This window comes from Macadamia integrifolia, chromosome 14 (assembly GCF_013358625.1).
Source record: "Macadamia integrifolia cultivar HAES 741 chromosome 14, SCU_Mint_v3, whole genome shotgun sequence".
Lineage (NCBI taxonomy): Eukaryota > Viridiplantae > Streptophyta > Magnoliopsida > Proteales > Proteaceae > Macadamia > Macadamia integrifolia.
Window position 1 is genome coordinate 31,666,038 of NC_056570.1, and position 12,201 is coordinate 31,678,238.

Genomic DNA, 12,201 nt, shown 5'->3' on the forward strand with positions numbered 1-12,201 from the left:
CTCCTTAGGTAAACATTGAACAATTTAAGGGCCATACAAAGTCTGCAATGACAATCACCCGACAGTATAAGATTGAATTGAACCACCAAATTCAATAATCATTCCACTATCCAACAGTAAGAATTACGAGGTCATCCTTCCACATGACAAAATTAGGAGCACTTGTCTGTAAAATCCATATATAGATGGGGGTGTAAAAATTATTTTGCCTAACTTTTATGGTTTAAATCTTTTTGAATGTTTAATTTAGTTAATTATTGATATGGGATAAGTTTGTCAGCTAAACTAAGGCTGGATAAGTTGAGTAAATGATCGTCCCTTCTACATATGTGGGTGAATGGCCCTTCATTTCATCCCGTCCTTTAATATCTCTCTACTTTTATATTTAATGTGAGAAACTGAACCCGGATAAATATCATTGTCGAAGAGATCAAAACGATCTCTTCGAAGCCTTATTGTTTTTCTCTGTTTCGAAAGCACCACTAGTCGATGAAGGGAGAGGACGAAAAGGCTTGAAATTGGGAAGAGCAAGTGGAATACTTTGTTCTCATACACAAGGTTAGCTAATTAAAAGAAATTAACCTATTTCGTGTTTTATTTATTTATTTATTTTGAAAAATATTTTTAAAATTAATTTATTCTATGTGAAGCTGGGACAAGGGAGAGATAACCTAAACCGAAGATGGAGATTCATGTCTCTCAACATCAACTATTTCTCTTGGTTCTAGTCCTAGTCAACTTGTTGAGTCATAATGGAGGTGTCATAGCGTTCCACTCAATTTCATTGAATCGAAGTAGTTTTCCGGGTGGTTTTATTTTTGGTACAGCTTCTTCTGCTTACCAGGTAATAAAATCAGGAGGTTCTATTGATGTGTTTCTCAGTATCCAGATCCAATGGTTCTTTACCCTTTCATATCTTTTCTTGTTTTTTCCTTCAGTATGAAGGTGCAGCAAATGAAGGTGGAAGGAAGCCATGCATGTGGGACACTTTCACCCATCAACATCCAGGCTCTCTCTCTCTCTCTCTCTCTCTCTCTCTCTCATAAATATTAACTCGCCGAGTCATAAATCTAATGGGTTAATGAATTCGGCTTTGGCTTTTGTGATATATTTATTATGGAGAAAAGAACTATGTTTGCTTTCATGTTTTTACGCTTAGGCGATATAGATGGATGCAAAAAGATCATGCTGCCCCCAAATGTCTTAGTATGGTTTCTCACTGGCCTGCATATTGGCACAGTGATCATGCAAGCAGATAGGGACCCAACATCTGGGCAGGGGGTCAGATGTAGGTCTATTCTTGTCTGCTTAGGGGGTGTTTGGTTCGATAAATCAAATGGTGTATATATCGGATATGAATGTCAATCTTTTGATAGACATTCTTCTGAATTATGTTTCTTTCTGAAAAATCGTTTGGTTGCCTTGAGGTAGGGGTGTCAATCGGACTGTCCGGCTCGGTTTCAGTCCGGGTTGAGTCGATTTCGGTGTGGGAAAGCTGAAACCGAAACCAAACCAATAAGGAAATTCTGGTTTCGGTTTCGGTGCGGTTTGGTTTCGGTTTGTCTTCGGTTTCTTAAATCGATTTGTAACCGGATTGGTTTTGGTTTTTGGTCCAGTTTGGATTCGACTTTCCATACAAATGTATACTAAACTATGCAAATTTTGATTTTTTAATGGATTTTGGAGTGTTTCGGTTTCTTACCGGTTTGGTTTCAGTTTCGGTCCGGGTTTTGAGCCGGTTTTGGTTGGGTTTCGGGTTCATCCGGTTTTCGGTGTGGTTCGGTTTGGTTTTGGGGTTGCAATACTTCAACCGAACTGAACCAATAAGGCTTCGGTTCGATTCGGTTCGTGTTGTTATCGGTTTGGTCGGCCGATTTTACCGGTTCGGTTTAGGAATTGACACCCCTACCTTGAGGCTAGTACATGTTTCTCGCGGGTTGAGATATTGGCTTTCGTAGAGAACTTCTTTCCGCTTTCTCCTTTTATATTTAGTGGTAAAAAGGTTGCTCAAATCTGAGTTTAAGTGTTGAGGTAAACTCAGATTTGGAACACATCCTTTGTAATATGATCATTCATGAGAAGTAGAGTGCTCACTTATGAGAGTCAATCTAGTGGAACCAAACAGCTCCAAAAATTAAGAATTATCATTCTAAAGAATGCCATCCCAAAGATTTATCGAGCCAAACACCCCCTTACATGGCCATTACACCATCATACAGGCCAAGGGAGGCTGTACTGAGGCATCTGGGTGTAGAAGAAAATGGTCTTTTTATGCCCACATGTATTTAGGAGTAGAGACCCGCAAGGCGGTTGGAGCTATTTTCATATTGCTTTCTAGGGGAGAAATTTATATCTGGGCATACAGCCCCCCTAAAAGCTCAATTGCTCCACCTGCACTCCAATTGAGCTTTGTGCTGACGGGTGATCATCTTGTCCCTTCTGAGTCTGAGAGTAGGGCACACTCCCGTATAAAGTCCTTTCTTAATTTTTATATGATTTATATTATAATTTTATTAAAAAAATTAGATTAACATAATTGACGCACCTACATTGGTGAATTAGTTGGATAGTGAATTGATCTCTATAACAATTATACTTTTTTGGTAAGAACGCTTTATTAAAATTTGTACAAAAGAGATATTACCCAAATCAGGTGATCTCAACAAAAGGGAAGCACCCTAAAACCACCATAGGGACACAAGATAAACAATCAAAACAGGCAAGGAGAAACCAGCAAGAAGTCGATTAAGGTAGCAACACCCACAGGATATCCCATCTAGTAATGTAGGCATCCCTTTAAGTATTCTTCCTTGTCAATGATAGAGAATGGTATCTGTCAAAGACATCCAACTGAATATCCTTCTCCATGATATCTCTTCCTTGATTTGTTATGAAATCTCTCTTATAGGTTTTTTTACCTTCATAAAGTGATATACAATTGCACAAAAATCCAATTTCCCACATCAACAATAGATCCAAACCCATCGAAATCTTTGGCTGCTCAAGTTGCCTCAAGAAAAGCATCACTAACATGGGAATGGAAAGAAGAGAAACGATGAGGAATATCTTCCCAAACTTGATTTGTAAAGTTGCACTGAAATTTAATTGTTATTAATGTTAATTCTTCTTGAGGGATCTTTTACCATGCAACAGTAATGAGATTTGGATCTACTCCAATAAAGCTCCCTCCAATCTCCTTTCAATCAGACACATGTACGTAATTTAATACCTGGAAGCATGCAGTCCTAAATAGTTGACACTTAACCCTAGGCTGCATGTATCCTATTAAAGAGGGGTTGGAAAGGAGAGTTTTTGGAGAGGATCCCAATCCACATTAATGACATCTGATACTAAGAAGATGTGCCAGTCCAACTTTGGATGTTGAGAAGCCTCATGGTATTGTGGCAGATAAAATCGCGGACCGAAGTAATGGAGATGTAGCCATCGATTCTTATCACCGGTACAAGGTATTGATCTAAAATATTATTTTTTGATCAAATGTTGTTGTGCAAAGCTTTTCTTTTATCTTTTTTAGTACTTCTGTTATTAATGTCAACAAGTAGACGTGCTTTTAAATTTGCAGGAAGATGTAAGTGTAATGAAGCAAATGGGTATGGATGCTTACAGATTTTCCATTTCATGGTCAAGGATTTTACCTGGTAAGATCACTTTCATCTTCCCATGCAAACTAAATGATGAAAATGTGTTGTGGCAATAATAATAATAATAAATCTTCCCATGTAAAATAAATTGTTATTAATATTATAAAATTTTTTATGATAATATTTATTATTATAATCTTGGGTACCTTAATGAGATACTTCTTCCTCTTATTAAGTCAATTTACCAGTTGAAACTCTCTTTTTCACCCCTCACGAGCCAAAGAATTCATAGAGAATCTTGGGCCAAATTTCTTCCACCTAGAACCACTAAATAGTTAAATCTTGTGGCTACCTACTGTAAGGCTTATGTCTGATTTTTATGATTATGTCTATAATGAATAAAGGAAAATAAAATTGAAAAAAAATATTGAAAATTTCCTAATTATGACTGGTAACTTAACTTACAAATATGGTAATTAAATTTCAAAAATTTTACTTAACCTTTTTCTGAAATCTTTGTATTTCAAAAAAAAAAAAAAAAAAAAGATTTCCATTTTGGTTTTTTTTTTTTTTTTCTTATTTTCCCATTCTCTATCAGATGGAAAGCTAAGTGGAGGAGTAAACAGGGTAGGCATTCAATATTACAACAACCTTATCAACGAGCTTCTATCCAAGGGTCTCTCTCTCTCTCTCTCTCTCTCTCTCTCTCTCTCTCTCATGTTATAGGATTTCACATGCAAATAAACACATTCTATGTTATCATTTGCAGGTATCCAGCCCTTTGTGACTTTGTTTCATTGGGATACACCCCAAGTCCTGGAAGACAAATATGGTGGTTTTTTAAGTCCAGACATTATGTAAGCAGAAATAAATTAATTTCCATCTTTTCATTTCCTAGTCTCAAAGATGTTGCAGTTCTGAACAAACTGAATGAAGCCAATTTAATGCACAGTAATGATTTTCAAGGCTTTGCGGACATTTGTTTCAAAGAATTTGGTGATAGGGTGAAGCATTGGATCACTTTAAATGAGCCAGTGAGCTATGTTATGGGCTACAGTGGGGCATCCTTTGCACCAGGCCGATGCTCCCAATGTTCTCATGGGAATTCTTCAACCGAGCCTTACTTGGTAGGGCACCACCAACTTCTTGCTCATGCAGCTGCAGTGAATTTGTACAGGGGCAAGTATAAGGTTATATATACTAAGACTGATTCCTGAGTTGTTGTTTATATATAAAAATGGTGGATCCTTAAGCTTTAGTTTTTCAAAACTATTGAGTTTAGAGTGTCATATTATGGTTTTTTGAAAAGAATTAATGTGTAGGCATGTGTTGCAGGTATCTCAAAATGGAAAGATTGGAATAACATTAAACTCAAATTGGATGGTACCTTACAGTGAGCACTACTCTGATGTTGCTGCAACTCGAAGAGCACTTGATTTCATGTATGGATGGTAAGTATAATATGTAAATAAATGACATATCCCTTGTTTTTTTCTTTTCAAAAAATGGACCGAATTTTGGATCGATCAAACTAGAGGTTGAAGGTGTTGGCGAGAATCCAATCGCATAGTGGAAAGGATCGAAGTAAGAGAGGATAACAAAGAAAAAGCACAAGAATTACGTGGTTCATCCACGGGGAAGAGAGAATTAGGGTTTTTTTTTAGTATTTTTTCCTTAAGCATCGCAAGAGTATATATAGAGGCCTCACCACCTCTCTCTCCCTCAACTCAGGGGACTACTTGTGTGAAAAAAGTCCAGATGTTAAACCTAATGAACCAAAATTACTTTAGGGAAAAAGAACCTGCCCTACTGGAACAGGAAATGCCCAAAGATAAGATGCATGAAAAGATAAAGCTGGCCCCTGGCACTCAGGTTGCTGAAGATGCTAGCGTGCAGCCTCCCATTGATCCCACATACTGGTGTTTCCTATGCAGCTGGATAGGGTTCTTTGCTTTGGCCCTTAATTTTATACATTGCTCATGTTATACTAATAATAGTTCTCTTGTTATTTATTTATTTATTTATTTATTTATTTATTTTAATTAGGTTTGTGAGCCCTATAACTTATGGTGACTATCCTAAGAGCATGCGATATAGATTGAAAAATCGTTTGCCAGTATTTTCGAAGAAGGAAATGATACTGCTTAAAGGATCATACGACTTCCTTGGACTCAATTACTATACATCTAATTATGTGGCTAACGATTACCATTGCAAAGATGCTACAGATTCTTGCGCTAAGCTCTTGCGTAAGTTCAAATCTGATCCTCACACTTATTCATATAATATGTTAATGATATCTTAAATTGAATCATATTATCATAATTTATAATTAATCAAATCTTTTTGTAATGACAGAGGAGCGAGCTGGGAAATCCATTGGTCCAACTGTGAGAATTACCCCTCCTTTTTTTTTTGCTAACGATGGGTATCCAAGCCTTCTGCCTGACTAGTCCCGTAGGTCTATACTGACCCTACAACCGCATGGACCAAGTCATACCGGGGTTGAATGAGAATGATTCAATTTTCACTGAAAGCAGTGAAGAGTACTAAACACCCCTGTATGAGTGGCCCAAGGTGCACCTAATGAGAGTCGAGTTACTCCTCACTATTACAGTAAGCTTGTGTAATGTAATGTTTCTTCTTACATTAATATGTTGTAATTAATGAGGTTATGTGAATATTATTACAGACTGGTTCAGCTTGGCTTCGTGTATATCCACAAGGAATATGGGAGTTGTTGAACTATACTAAGAAAGAATACAACAATCCAGAGATTTTTATTACTGAGAATGGTGAGTTTTTCGGCCTTAAATATCATGAAATCAGCTGATTGAAGTGGATGTGATTTGATTTTGGATTTTGTTATAGGAGTATCGGAGGTCAATAACAATAAACTCTCATTGAAAGAAGCTCTTGCTGATAAATGGAGAATAGATTACTTCAGAAGCCATCTTCAGTTTGTCCACAAAGCCATCAAGTGAGTATCTCTCTACTATAAACCTCCTCCACAAGAATTAGAGCTACAAATTAGGTCTAGTCAGCTTGAGACCAGCCAAATTGTCCTAGCCCAAGTGGGCATAAAATTTTGGTTCTGCCCAAAGTGATATTTGGGCTAGACTGAAAAAAGACCTTGGCTTAACCTAAGCCATAAAGAAAGCAATCTATTACATCTATAAGTAATGGAGGCGATATCCCCACACTGACGGTGAATGGGGAATCCCTTGCCCATGGGTTTCTATGTAATGGCATGGGTAGTAGAAACAGTGGGGAGGATATTATCGACTTTGTACTATAGGGGGATGGATGATAATGACTATAGATTGGTGGGTGAGCCCTACTCCTTAAGTAGAGGAAAACTTTTTTCATTAGTTGATTTTCCTTAATATGATTTTCCATAAGTTGATTTTCCTTAATGCTTTTATGTAGGACACTTATTCTAATACAACTATATATACTAGGGGCCTGGGGTGTGAATTTTTCCCTGACAAGTCGAACCCACTCTGGCCAGCCCAGATCCGAACAGGGTCTAGGCTAAGATTTTTGACCCTAAGGGCAGGTTATGGTAGAAAAACGTTGACCCTAGGTTAGGGTTGGGTTGGGCCTAGGGTTGATGCCTAGGCCCAACCCTAACCTGATTTATATAATATAATTTTGGACTCTCATCCTATCCTTTTATTTAGAATAACCAAATTTGAGTCATTAATTCTTATAGTCAGGTGCCTCGAACATATATTATTGTGTTGTATTTCATAATTTTAATAATGCATTAATTATTTGATCCATTGGTGCTTCTTCTGTTTTTATTTTTTTTAATGCATATGACATCAATGGCAAAAACATGGTCAATCAGAGTTAACCCAACCTTGGCGAAAGCGTCAATTAGGGCTTGGTTGTGTTGGCATAAGCCTGAAAAGGTTGGGTTGAGCCTGAGTTGGTTTGGGGGATCTAAGGTTGGGGAGGAGTTTTACCCAACCTACCCTTGTTTTACCACTACTATTGGCTTTGTGAATGTGGGAAATAATGAGAATGAACGAGTTCACATTATATATAGTGGCCAATCTCAATCACATGGCCCATTAATTGGGTAGTTTTTTTCCTATATTCTCGAAGGTGCTTTCTTGTTCTCCAAATAGTCCCAAATAGACAAACAATTTATCTAAGGGACTATCTAAGTGACACCTCTATAGGTGTGTCTAGAACATTTAACAATCTTTGAATTTTATTTATCTTATTTCTATTTTTTTTTTTTTATGTAAAAGGTAAAAAATGGTTTTCAAAATAATTTGAGTATTTTATCATTATATGTTATTTCAAGAATTAGAGTCTCACATGTTTTTTAATACACGCGTGAAATGGAAAGATTTTACCCTCATGAACAATATTATACTAAAGTGCAAATTAAAAATAAAATTACAAATTATTTAACAATTTAAGAGGTATAATATCCCATTGACAAAAGTATTGCAATGGCATGTGACTGATTCCATTGTTAAATGAGTTTAAAATTGAACTGTTGACTAAGGATGATATTTAGAACATATCCATCTAATTTGGAAAATAATTGTAGCTCAAACCAAAAATATGTCGGGCTAGATTTTTAAATGCTTGTGCAAGGCTGGCCATTGCATGGTTAGCTCAACTAGGTCTTTTTTTGAGTTTTAAAATGATGTTCTAAGTGATTGTTGTAAGTAAAATATTTGGGAATGACATCTAAGAACTGGTTTTTTCTTGAGCTGTGGTAAAGGGGAATTCTTTGACCATGGCTATTAGATGTGTCAGAGGGTATCCTACAACAATGGGGGTATGTTTAACCATTCGTAAATATATAGAGGGATGTTATAAGACCTTAGGATGGTGGCTGAACCCTTCCCGCATATTGTTGGAAAATTTTCTATCACATCTAATATAAATTTTTTTTGGCTGTAGGAATGGTGTAAATGTGAAAGGATACTTTGCATGGTCATTGTTTGACAACTTTGAATGGAATGCTGGATACACAGTTCGGTTTGGGATTAACTACATAGATTACAGACATGAACGGAAGAGATACCCAAAACTATCGGCCGTTTGGTTCACGAAGTTCCTTCGAGGAAGTACAACAAGGACAAAGCTTTAAATCTATAGAGCCCCAGTAAGTTGGGCTCGGACGGATGACTGATTAGAGCTTAAGCTTGAATTTTAATTTTGCTCAAATTTCATTTTGGACATTTTGTTCTTTGGCTCTTTTTGGTGTAATTGTTTTTTCTATTTCTTTGAATTCTTGGAATAAGTCATCAAATGGTTATTTTGTCAAAAAAATATGTTTGTTAGTCCACTCTGGAAATAAATTCTCTCTTTAGTGAATTTGACATTTCTTTGGTCTTCTTTCTCCCCAAAAGTATGAGGAACAATGAGCAATCCATCACAGAGAAAAGGAAACGAATCCAAATGGAGTGAGAAAAAGGAAGATTGGAAGGTAAAGTTAGGAAAAAGAAACCCATGATTTGAGCAAACAAGATATAAAGAAAGGAATGGTGAAAGGAAGGCATGATTCTAAAATTTGAATCGGATCGATTAGTATTGATTGGATTGGAATGGTATCAGCCTTGACCAATTTTGATCTTGATCTGTTCAATCTCGATGCATATGCATGATTTAAAATGGGATAGATCTGTCCAATATGATCTGATCTAGGCCCATTTAAATGGATGTTGGAATGAAATTGACCTTCAAGAAAAATTACAGTCTCCCCATACTTTGAGACGTTGTGAACACATGCTCATTAAACTCTTTAGCGCTTGAAATATGCTGAAATGATTATAGCTTCTAAAATTCTAATAACTTCATACCTATTACAGTATTTTTATTTAAATTGATTTCTATATGGTGAAAAAATCATACCAAATAACTTTAAAAATTGAAAGCAAGTTGAACTAAATATCAACCAAATTACTAGTAATTGTTAAAAAGAATTATTTCTCAACTTTTTTTCCTTTTTTTTTTTTTTTTGCAACTCTCAACTCAATGAATTATTTCCATTGACTTCACATGTCAGAATGTTGAAGTGATAGATTCAACATTTATCAAGAAGGAAAATCTTTTAAATTAGCTCCTTTGTAAAATAGAAGTTTACTTGATTATTTTTATTTTTCACTTATCCAAAAATGAAAAATGAGGCCAGACCAATTGAAATCGATCAGACTGAATTAAAACCCACCAACAGAACTCCTTATCGGTTTCGGTATTCCATATTTGTAGCTAGTACATCAAGGTACTCACTCTAATTGACTACCTAAGCTTATGGCTATTATGTTACTATCATTTCCATTACAAACATAGACGATGCTCAAAGGCTGGACATTCTTCTCTAGCGTCGACGAGGTTGGTTCCTCTCGAAGAACAAAGCAAGAACAAAAGATTGAAATGAAGCAAAGAAGCAAATTAAATTGTTAAAATTAACGCTACATAAAATAATAATAATATTGAACAATAGCATAGTTGATTAAAATTTAGTTGCAAACAATATTAAGCTATTTTAACCCAAGGGGGTAGCGTAGTTGGCGAGCAACGAACTTGGTACAAGCCGTAAACTCGGATGTCCTGATTTCGACTCCCACTAGGCACACATTGGGCCACTTACACGGGGGTGTTTAATGTTCTTCATTGCTTTCAGTGAAAGTTGAATGGTTCTCATTCAACCCCGGTATGATCCGGTCCATGCGGTTGTGGAGTCAGTATGTGTCCGTGGGACTAGTCAGACCAAAGGCCTGGATACCCATTCACAAAAAAAAAAAATATTAAGCTACTCGGTTTTTTTTTTTTAATAAAATTTTGGTCGCTTCATTTGAAATGTTATATATTTGTAATTCTGTATCTTTATACATATGTTTTGTTACAAAATGTAATTGTATACTTGTACATCTCTTAGTATATATTTGCATCATTTTTCATGAAATTATTGAAGATTAGAATTTAGTTGAAAATAATCAGTTTTAGATCATTCTTAATATCAAAATAAACATGTATTTTTGTTTCCGAATAATTAAGAGCAACAGTATTAAACATGTACCGTCTTATTATCATACCCGATTTATTGCACTAGATCTTTGAAAAGTATTATTAGCACGCAATACCATGTGTATCCCTTCGTGTAATATTACCTTTCCCGAACTTACTAACTATGGTAAAGAGACAAAGAAGGTCTTCCTTCGATTCCTCAATTCTGGTGAATTCATGTCCTTGTTTTTCTTTTTCTTTTTCTTTTTTTATATATAATTCCTCGTCCTTGCATAAAAGCAATATTACCTAATTATTAAAAAAATAAAAATAAAAATAAAATACATGGCCAACTAACTCTCTTGAAAATGGGAATTAAGAAACCATTATTTATTTATTTTTTTTTTTTGTTAACCAAGGTGTCTGGAGCACCATATGCGAACCTCGACTAATCCCCATCTGTGAACCATTAATTTTCCTTCATCTTCTCCTTCATTTCATCCTGTGCTTTAATTGCAGCACTCCTGGACTCTCGCAAGGACATTGCCAAATCTCTCTCTCTCTCTCTCTCTCTAAAAAATTGAACCCAGGTAATTTCGTGTAAAAGAGATCAGAAAACAATCTATCCAACTCCTACTATTGTTTTATGTACAGATTTGCAATTTACAAAGAACAACTGGTTCTCTGTTTGTATAAGGTCGGGAATCAATACCAAAACACCACCATTGATCGATAAAGGAGACGACGACAAGGCCAGGAATTAGGATCTGGGAAGATCAAAGTGGACTTCGTTCTCATAAAGGTCAGCAAATTAAAATAGAAATATCCCCATTTCGCTTTAATTTCAGTTATTACAATGCTTCATGCGTAGAATATGTACAAGGGCACAGATGACTCGGATTCAGATCCTCTCTTTTCCTTTGTTATCTCTTGAAAATTAGTTTGTTTCTCACATCACTTTACTTGCAATCATGGATTTAATTATCGGTATTGATATTGGTCTTAGCTGATATTGCTCTCAAATCAGTCTGTATCGATTCGGTTGGTTAATTTTATCCTTTTTATTTATTTATTTATTTATTTACCCTTATTTGGATACTAATACCAATTCCAAATGTGGGTCGTTGGATTCATAGGAGGACAAATGTCGAGCTTAGAGAATTCATTGGATGCTAATTGGAGGGTCAGTCATTAGAGACGAGCCCTATCCTGAGTTCCTGACTAGAGTTATATAAAATGCATTAGCCACCCTGCTTTAATCCTTTTCTAGTGATAATTCCAGACTTGCATTCTTAGAGGTGAAAGGAGAATCCGAAAGTCCCTTTGGGCACTTCCCTAGTTGCTAGTCAAAAAATTCAAAATTGTGTTCAGATCGAGTGGTATTGGATTCGAAAAATATTCGAGTAGACACAAAGCTTGACATGAAATAAAATAGGTCATTTTTTTGTCTTAAATTGTCAACGATAAAATTACCTGAATTAATCAATTTTAATAATTCATTTGTAATATTATCTATTTTATTATTTTATACCATTTTTGTGGACCTGAACATAACTCATTCATTAATCCGATCATTTTTTTTTTTTTATTTCATGATCAAATTCCCATTTAATTTAAGTTT

General features: G+C 35.6%; 2 protein-coding genes across 2 annotated transcripts in view; both read left to right on the forward strand.

The window, feature by feature from the left end:
* Window positions 1–424: 424 nt before the first annotated feature.
* LOC122061001 (beta-glucosidase 13-like) lies at window positions 425–8,955 on the forward strand. The gene is made up of 14 exons (XM_042624146.1): window positions 425–558; window positions 651–844; window positions 939–1,008; window positions 3,409–3,467; window positions 3,584–3,659; window positions 4,201–4,278; window positions 4,372–4,459; window positions 4,555–4,792; window positions 4,938–5,053; window positions 5,649–5,851; window positions 5,961–5,992; window positions 6,295–6,397; window positions 6,474–6,582; window positions 8,532–8,955. The coding sequence occupies exons 2-14, from the start codon at window positions 683–685 to the stop codon at window positions 8,719–8,721; spliced, it is 1,524 nt and encodes a 507-aa protein (XP_042480080.1). The 5' UTR covers window positions 425–558; window positions 651–682; the 3' UTR covers window positions 8,722–8,955.
* Window positions 8,956–11,724: 2,769 nt separating this feature from the next.
* Window positions 11,725–12,201, forward strand: part of LOC122060838 (beta-glucosidase 13-like) — a 5,125-nt gene continuing 4,648 nt past the window's right edge. Inside the window, exon 1 of the mRNA XM_042623930.1 lies at window positions 11,725–11,763. Coding sequence (XP_042479864.1) covers window positions 11,725–11,763 — 39 coding nt within the window. The remainder of the gene's footprint in view (window positions 11,764–12,201) is intronic.